Here is a 9,086-nt window from a genome sequence, read left to right on the forward strand (position 1 = left end):
GGCTCACTTCATGTTTTAAACCATCTGACCCCTTTCACATTCCTATACAATTTACATTAACCCCTTCTGACAGCTGTCCTTCCACCTCTACCAAGTGGCCAATTCATATATGCACTACACAAATTACATTAAATGCCAATATTCTATAGCGCAGCAATGAATTATATACCCTTGTTGTGACAAAATCCCCTTTAACTGGACAGCTGTTGTTCATTTTGCCCCACCGCTCTTTTAATTACACCATTAACCTGTTCGTATGTCTGTTTTGGCATATCACAACAGACTTTACCCCCAACTACAAATAGCCCCAGATAGAAGTTTTTGCCCTAAGTAAGACATTAGGTTGTTAGAGGACGACCTGCCAAAAATGTGGTACATTAACATTGTTTAGGTTTTTGCAATGCATGATCATACAGTACCGGTATATACCTAACTAAAATGCTTACAAGTACACTATGCAGGAGTAATCCAGAACGATCTTTTCAGCTTTCTTCAGTGAGATACAGCTGATATTCCTCTAGGCACAGTGACCATGGGTATCTTGTCTAAATGATCCTTCTAACTTAAGCAAATACAGAGAATATGAGAATGGGCAAAAGAAAAATGCTTGAAAATTCCCTCATCAAGAGAGATGCAAACCCAAATAGTCATTTCAGCCTTCGTTGGGCATTGCCAGAAAAAATGATCATCCGGGGTTGTTCACATCGCTTGTGCAGATGGAAACGGTCGGCATTTTGGATCTGGACTACCCTTGTTGGCGGGATCAGTCTGATAAGCAAATGGCAGAGGCTCTTTCTGTAAGATCACAAGTGAGCAATTCGTTACCTGACCTCAATTTTTTCTTCCCTAAACACCTGCTGAATGTGATCATTGACCATATGTAGGAATAAAATAATAATAAAAATAAAAATTGCTGTATTCTAGCAGGCAGAGCACTGTAGTGTGCCCTTGTCTTAAAGGTTATTGTATAGTGTGAGAAGAGCATGGACATATTTCATTCAAACGTATCTACCATTCATTTGAAACTAATTACAGTACATAAACACATACATAGTATTTTACCTTTTATTGTGGTGCAACTTGTAGGTACATCTTCCTTGAATCTTAAAAACTGAAACAGAGTCCTTAAAGTGTTGTGTTTGGAGACTGAGATATTAACAAAATGTCCCATTAAAAAAAAAAAAAAAAAAAAAAAGTATGCAGGTCTTCATATTAACACACAAAAAAAGTCCCTACCTAAAAAACAATTAAGATGTTACAGCTACCTATTTGAAAAAAAAAATTAAATAAAAAAAAAATTAAAAAAAAAAGAAATTTAAAAAAACAAAACAAAAAAAAACCCAAAGATTTACTTAGTTTTTTGTAAAAAAAAAACAAAATAAACACGAATAACAAAAACAACAATACATTTGTGTCCAAGTTAAAGGCTTTCAACCACAAACAGAAGCACAATGATTTGTTACTTGAAAATTTTCAAATCAACACCAAATGTATTTTACAGCGGTTCTCTAATTCAAAAGCCAATTTTCCGTTGAGTATTATCAGCTTGTTATCGCCTTGGACCACCTCGTCCCCTGCCACGACCACGTCCCCTGCCACGGCCGCGTCCCCTGCCACGACCAGCAACTGAAAAAATTTAATACATTATAAAAACCTATAATAACAATTAGATATACAGACATGATTTGATTAACATTAGTAATATGTCTATTTTTCCATTATAAGATTCTGACACGTGATTTATGAATGAACAAGCAGAACATTTCCCCCATCAAGTTTGACATTTCTAGAGATATTCTTATTACTCATAACAATAATAAAAGGAAGTTTAGTAAGAGCTGCAATTTACAAAGTAGAATTTACAGGGAATATGCTAAGAATTGCATTCACTAACAGACTATTTGATTGCAAATGTTGAATAAGAATATACATTATCTAGCCAAATTAATGACTAGCAAAATTTTTGTAGCAAGTTAACCAACTGCTCGTGAATTGAGGTAGAGATTCCAAAGATCTCAGAATGGTGAAATTTAGACACCATTATTGGAGGAGACAAGATACACTCTCTTCAACCTATTGTTTTTGGAAGTTTTTTGTAATTGTCCTATTTATTGTTAAAACCCCCCTCTTATAATAATATAAAGCGCTACAGAATCTGTTGGCACTATATAAATGTCAATATTAATAATCATAACCTATACAGTTTGAAGTAGGGGTTGGGATAGTAAGCCAAGGATGCAGTCAACCTGAGCTTCTCTTTTCACATACAAAGCTATAATGTTAAAAAGACTGCCATTGTTATTTAACTTGATTGAGAGTAATGGTGAGGTAACTCAGGGGGAGAACTGGAGAATTAGTCCCTCCTATTCCTTAACGCCGTTACGGCGTTCTATGCCGTCCCATTTAAATGGGCTTTAACCCCTTAAGGACCAAACTTCTGGAATAAAAGGGAATCATGACAGGTCACGTGTCCTTAAGGGGTTAAAGCCGCTGCGGCGGCATAGAACGCCGTAACGGCTGCAACCCCAGAGCGCCCGGGATACTCACCTGCGCCACGATCCTCTTCGGGAGGACTGCCTGACAGCCCAGGCAGTCCTCCCACGGCAAAAGAAGCCCCCTGGGGCCATGTGATCGCTCTCAAAGAGCGATCACATGTCCCCCTATAGCTGGCTGTGGATCTGCCAGCAGGGCAACTGTCTAAAATGTCAGACAGTCCCCCTGCTGGTGGGAGCTGTAAATAAAATATTAGACATGTGTAAAATTAAAATAGAAATGTGTACTGGTACTTTCGAATTGAAGATTATGCCCTGGTGCACTTCCACGCTGATTGTATATAGAGTAAATAGAAAAAGGTAGCACTCTTGGGTCTTTGAAGTAACAAAACAAAAGTATTTATTCCATAAAAAGGTATGCAATAAGGAAGACCCGAACGGGTTAAACGTCGGTCAACTTATTGCATACCTTTTTATGAAATAAATACTTTTGTTTGTTACTTCAAGACCCAAGAGCGAGCAAGCATACATACATACAATATAGAATGACATTCTATATATCTTTAATTACATAAAAGATTACATTAGTATACACGTAGAATTTAAATATATGTATATATATATTACAATTCTACATGTATAGTAATCTTTTAACATAATTATGTGATTTGATTAATTAAAATCTGATTGACATGCCTGACAACACAAGGAGAAAGTGCAGAGAATTTAATTTGCAAGCACTATATTTGACCCTGTAACTCTCAAGACACCATAAAACCTGTTCATAGGGGGTACTGTTTTACTCGGAAGACTTCGCTGAACTCAAATATTAGTGTTTCAAACTGGTAAATTGTATTACAACGATGATATTTTAAGTAAAAGTTACGTTTTTTGCATATTTTTTTTACACAAACGAACGGCACTTTTATGGACTATATTATTGTTGTAATATGTTTTACTGTTTTAAAACACTAATATTTGTGTTTGGTGAAGTCTCCCGAGAACAACAGTACCCCCCATGTACAGGTTTTATGGTGTTTTGGAAAGTTAGAGAATCACATATAAGGCTTGCTTTTAATTTTTTTCACATTGAAATTTGCCAGATCGGTTATGTTGCCTTTGAGAGCGTATGGTAGCCCAGGAATGAGAATTACCCCCATGATGGCATACCATTTGCAAAAGTAGACAACCCAAGGTATTGCAAGTGGGGTATGTCCAGTCTTTCTTAGTAGCCACTTAATCACAAACACTGGCCAAATATTTGTTTTTTGCTTTTTTCACACAAAAACAAATATGAACACTAACTTTGGCCAGTGTTTGTGACTAAGTGCTTACTAAAAAAAGACTAAACATACCCCACTTTCAATACCTTGGGTTGTCTACTTTTTCAAATGGTATGCCATTATGAGGGTAATTCTCATTCCTGGGCTACCCCACCGTCTCCAAGGTAACATTACTAATCTGGCAAATTTCAATCTGAAAATGGAACGTTCTATATTTGACCATGTAACTTTGCAAAACACCATAAAACCTGTTAATGGGGGGTACTGTTGTACTCGTGACACATCGCTGATTACAAATATGTGCATTTTTCTTTGCAGTAAAACCTAACAGTATTATGACATTCACAACTAAAATGTCAGACAGAAATACAAATGTAAAAAAAATAAATCTTATTTTCTCACTTTTCAAGTTTTATTCAAAATAAATTATGTTCCATATATGAATAGTTAATGATACATTGAAGCCCTGTTTCTCCTGAACAAAATGATTTATAATAAGTGTGGGTGCACTTAATGTGACAGCGGGGAATTACGGTTGAACAGACATATAGTGCAAATTCCAGTTTTTGTTTTGATCAGAACGTGCACTATTGACTCTGTCCTGAAGGGGTTAAAGGGACACTATAGTGCCAGGAAAACAAACTTTTTCCTGCCACTATAGCTTCCCCTTGTGTCAAGGTCGCCTCCCGTGGTGCTGAAGGGGTTAATAACCCCTTAAGACACTTAACTGGGACCCGCGCATTTGTCCCTTGGCGCTGGCTCAGCTACGCCCACACTCCTTCCCCCTCTGCTGGCTGCTGGCAGGGGAGACCTGATGCGCATGTGCGGCAATGACTGCGTGCATTAGACCTCCCATAAGAAAGCATTATTCAATCCGGCAATTCTCGATGTCCTAATGCAGAGTGTGGGGACGTCGAACGTAAAACAAAACACTTTTGGTGCTCTAAAAACACAGAAGCACCATTTAGCGGCTGTCTGAGAGACAGCAACTAGAGGTGGGATTAGTCATGTAATCAAAACACGTTCGACTTACAGAACTAAGGGGAGAGAGGTAAGGCACTCAGACCACTCCAAAGGGCAGAAGTGGTCTGGGTGCCTACAGTGTCCCTTTAACACAAATGGCATCAGGTGGTAAATTGAAAAAGTGGATAAATCTTTAAATTCCTCAATGACTAGGATGGGACAGAATTCAGACTCATAGGCGTCTTTTCTTATCCTTTAAATATATGGCCAGTAGCGCTCAATGGGATAAGTAGTTTATTCCCAAAAAGTAGTTCCATTCATCATAGTGGCTATAAATTTGCATTTAACTGAAACAAGTCATCTACAGCCAATTTGTGCTCTTCTCTCCTGGGTGAAAAGAGAAGGTGGCCCAATTGTAAGTTCTAAGAAGGTAAGTTTTTTTTTTTTCTCAAATGTATTTTGTTTAAATTGGTGCAGTTCAAAAACCACTCTGCTGAGCTGACAGTAGGCACAAGGTGCTCTATGAACAGTGACACTTAGAATGTCCTTTCAAGCACATATCTGTCACAAATAGGAATCATTGTAACCCACAAACATTTTCACTTACCAGCTTCTCTTTTCTTTGACTTTACTTTTGGCTCAACATCAACAAGTAAAGTGTCAAGAGGCAAACTATCTGGCAGAATAAAGTATCGGATATTATTTCCTCGAATACTTAATGTCTCCAATTGAACAGGCTCTCTGTTTTTGACAGTCATTTTGACAGCTTTCAAATGTGTATTCATGCTAACATCGACACCTAGGATAAAGAGATTTAATAGTTAAAAAAAAAAAAAAAAAGTGATTGTTGTGAAAGCTCCCAGTGCAAAGAACAGCTCATGAATCAAACCGTACTGCTGGACGTTCCTTCTAGTGAGGCAATCTAGCAATTGTTTGGTTCACATAAATATTAGCACGTACAGGGTGTATCAAGTGTGCCCAAGATGTAGATGTTGTAGAATTACAACTCCCATGATGCTTTGCATGCCTTAAGATTGACAAAGCACCATGGAAGCTGTAGTTTAAAAACTGCCTGCGGCCTTTCTGCAGTAGCTGACTAGCAATGGAACACAGACACACATAGAATGTGACGGCAGATAGAAACCATTTGGCCCATCTAGTCTGCCATATATTTCAAAATACTTTTAATTAGCCTTATAGTTAGGATAGCCTTATGCCTATCCCACGCGTGCTTAAACTCCTTTACTGTGTTAACCTCTACCACTTCAGCTGGAAGGCTATTCCATGCATCCACTACCCTCTCAGTAAAGTAATACTTCCTGATATTATTTTTAAACCTTTGCCCCTCTAATTTAGGACTATGTCCTCTTGTTGTGGTAGTTTTTCTTCTTTTAAATATGGTCTCCTCCTTTACGGTGTTGATTCCCTTTATGTATTTAAATGTTTCTATCATTTGCCCCTTGTCTCGTCTTTCCTCCATGCTATACATGTTAAGATCCTTTAACCTTTCCTGGTAAGTTTTATCCTGCAATCCATAGCGTAATGATGGCAGGACCAACCTCTAAACCTACTGCTCAAGATCATCTGCTCACACAGTCCGTGGATAAATGACAAAAAAAAATATCAAATTTTTCCTATTAAAAGCACTTCAAAAAAAAATTGTCACAGGTCAGATTTTTGCCCCACCAAATGGCCAACAAAAAGTTTAATTTGCCCTGTTCTTATGATTTTATATTAAAACATTTCTGTTTTTATATATGGTGAAAATTGGAAATATTTTATGTGACGTTCCTGGATCTGTAACACAGATATGTGCCCTTGTTTATTCCTGCCTAAAAAAAAATTTAAAGTTAGCTATTATATTATTATTATGAATTATTTTGGAAATCTTCTGTGTTGCCATGTTAAGGCTTTACATGATGTGCTGGACACCTTACAAGTTTGATAAACCCTTCCAGGGCTGTACACTGTAGTGCTATAAAGGTACCTGGGCATGCAGGGCACCACTAATTAATAGAGAGTTAATACACTCTTAAAGCATTCCTACGTATATGCATGAATGAGCCGACTAAGCTGACAGTGGTCTCAATGCGAACCGAGGGAAAATACAGGAATGAGCCACTTAACTATGTGGAGCTAATGGAATCAGACAGCCAGGGAGGTGTTTCCATATTATTTGTAAAAGTGCAGATTTTAAAATAGAAATTAGCACTTTTACAAACTGAATTTAAATTAGCATATTGTCACACATAATGCACTTCAGCAAGCTAACGTTCTTTATGTGTGTTGAGTGCTTACTTAACTTTCCACCACTGCTTCAATCGCCCCCACTAAAAGCTGCAATTAGTTTTACTAGAGAGTGATAGATCCACTTTAAGGCAAAGAAAAGGTTTTTTTACAGTAAGAGCAATGAGGATATGGAATTCATTGCCAGAAGAGATGGTTTTGTCAGAGTCTATACAGATGTTTAAATTGCAATTGGATAAATACTTGCAAAAACATAACATACAGGGATACAATTTCTAATTAGTGGGCTAATAGCTGCTTGATCCAAGGAGACATCTGACTGCTATTTTGGGGTCAAGAAGGAATTTTTTCCTAGTTTGTTGCAAAATTGGAAGCGCTTCAGACTGGGTTTTTGGCCTTCTTTTGGATCAACAGCAAAAGCATATGTGAAGAAGGCTGAACTTGATGGACGCAAGTCTCTTTTCAGCTATGTAACTATGTAATCAATATATGGGTTGATGCACAAAAATTAAAAGCATGTATTGAAAGCATAACATAAACAAACTAAAGCAGTCATCTCACTTTCAATGATATTGATATAACAGCAATAGAGGTGTACAGAGGACATATTGATCATCACTTTGCAACAATATAGAACATGCGTTTGCCATAATAATTTTTATAAATTTCCCTAAAATCATGGTTCAAATTCTCAGTACATCTACAGGAAATATATATATATATCTTTATCTCCTGACAAACGATTAGAAACACATTCAACAGGCTGTCCATAGTTAGGTAACAAGTTATATTAGTACTGTATGCTATAGAACACACCTGTAATTGTGCCATGAACTTGAGTCCCATTTTTTAGCTCCACTGTGACAGTTTCGTGGCTCAGTTTCATTAAAAACCTAAAAAAAACAAAACATGCATTACTACAAAGCAATTAAAAGGTACACTCCACTATCCAACGAAAAAGTCACTATTTATACCCTAAACAAAAACATACACGCATTTAATGTCATTTCCTCATTGGGGCATATGTTTAAAAGGCTGCAGATCTCTTATTTAGCCTTTGCAAGGTGTCCCTTCTAGCTCCCCCCTCTGAATACAGGCTTCACATTGCTCCACTGCAAGAGTTTAGCTCCACTGAGCTAAACAAACCAGGAACAGGGCCAACTGATTGGCATTGACGGGGAGGGGTAAACGCGTTCAATTATAATAGTGAAATTTTTGTTAAAATCTGCAATGTTTTGTCAAATTGAGGAAAAACAATAAGATAGAAAGGAAGACATCCACTCCATACATAACGTTAGAGTACTTTCCAGACATGGGCGTTATTTTACTTTATTTAGATAAATAGTGCATTGGCGTGCAGGTTAAGGGCAAATATGGGTTTTGGAAGGTTTCTACAAAGAAACAGCTTATACCCCAAAATTTGCAGACTGGTATTCAATTTACTATAAATGGCTCGTCAGTGAATAAGCCTTGACACTGGGCTAATTATATTCCAGTATCTCAACAGCGATTTCTCGTATTCATTGTCTCACTCGCGCGCATTCGAACAAAGAAAAGAGGAAAACAAACAAGAAACGATAGAACTCGCAGATCACATTTCCCGCCACGAACCAGTTCTCAAGCCAGCTACAATTACGGCGATCAATCTAACGCCATCCTTATAGTCACAAACATAAATTAACTTTATTCTCACCTGACCAGCTTCATGACTGCTCACACACAAGTTCAATCCCACTCTTTCGGCAGAAGGAGTAAGATTATGTACCAAAAATTAGACACAGGGTTACAGGAAACGTAACCGAGCGTCTTAGGAAAACTGAGACTTTTCTAAACGGAAGCAATGGCTGATGACCCGGATGCGAAAGCTAAAGGGGAAAATACGGAAGTGAATTGAAAAGGCGTCATTACGTCCTGACGTCATTTGAAATAAGCTGTTTCCCATCCCCTATGGTTTCCCCTCTCCCATCAATAGGGCGTGGCTACAAGGCGTGTGTTCACTCACAGCGTCATTGCAACCGTAGCCCTACATAGTGTAATAGTCGTACGTAGTATTCCTATCGGCTGAGTCTATTAGTTCCTATCCAGTAGAACTACCCTGTCA

General features: G+C 37.7%; 1 protein-coding gene across 1 annotated transcript; it reads right to left on the bottom strand.

Annotated features, from left to right (window-relative positions):
- Positions 1-1,512: 1,512 nt before the first annotated feature.
- On the bottom strand, positions 1,513-8,840 carry SNRPD1 (small nuclear ribonucleoprotein D1 polypeptide). Its single transcript, XM_063452019.1, has 4 exons — positions 8,679-8,840; positions 7,802-7,878; positions 5,346-5,537; positions 1,513-1,626 (listed from the first exon to the last, which is right to left on the bottom strand). The coding sequence occupies exons 1-4, from the start codon at positions 8,690-8,692 to the stop codon at positions 1,550-1,552; spliced, it is 360 nt and encodes a 119-aa protein (XP_063308089.1). The 5' UTR covers positions 8,693-8,840; the 3' UTR covers positions 1,513-1,549.
- Between the last annotated feature and the right edge of the window lie 246 nt (positions 8,841-9,086).

This window comes from Pelobates fuscus, chromosome 4 (genome assembly GCF_036172605.1).
Source record: "Pelobates fuscus isolate aPelFus1 chromosome 4, aPelFus1.pri, whole genome shotgun sequence".
Classification (NCBI taxonomy): domain Eukaryota; kingdom Metazoa; phylum Chordata; class Amphibia; order Anura; family Pelobatidae; genus Pelobates; species Pelobates fuscus.

What these genes read in the sequence shown, in the direction of transcription:
- SNRPD1 (XM_063452019.1), bottom strand. An exon ending in AGTTCATGGCACAATTACAG is followed by an intron (nt 5,538 to 7,801) that starts GTGTGTTCTATA and finishes TCTTTATCCTAG; the next exon opens with GTGTCGATGTTAGCATGAAT. An exon ending in GTCAAAGAAAAGAGAAGCTG is followed by an intron (nt 1,627 to 5,345) that starts GTAAGTGAAAAT and finishes AAATTTTTTCAG; the next exon opens with TTGCTGGTCGTGGCAGGGGA.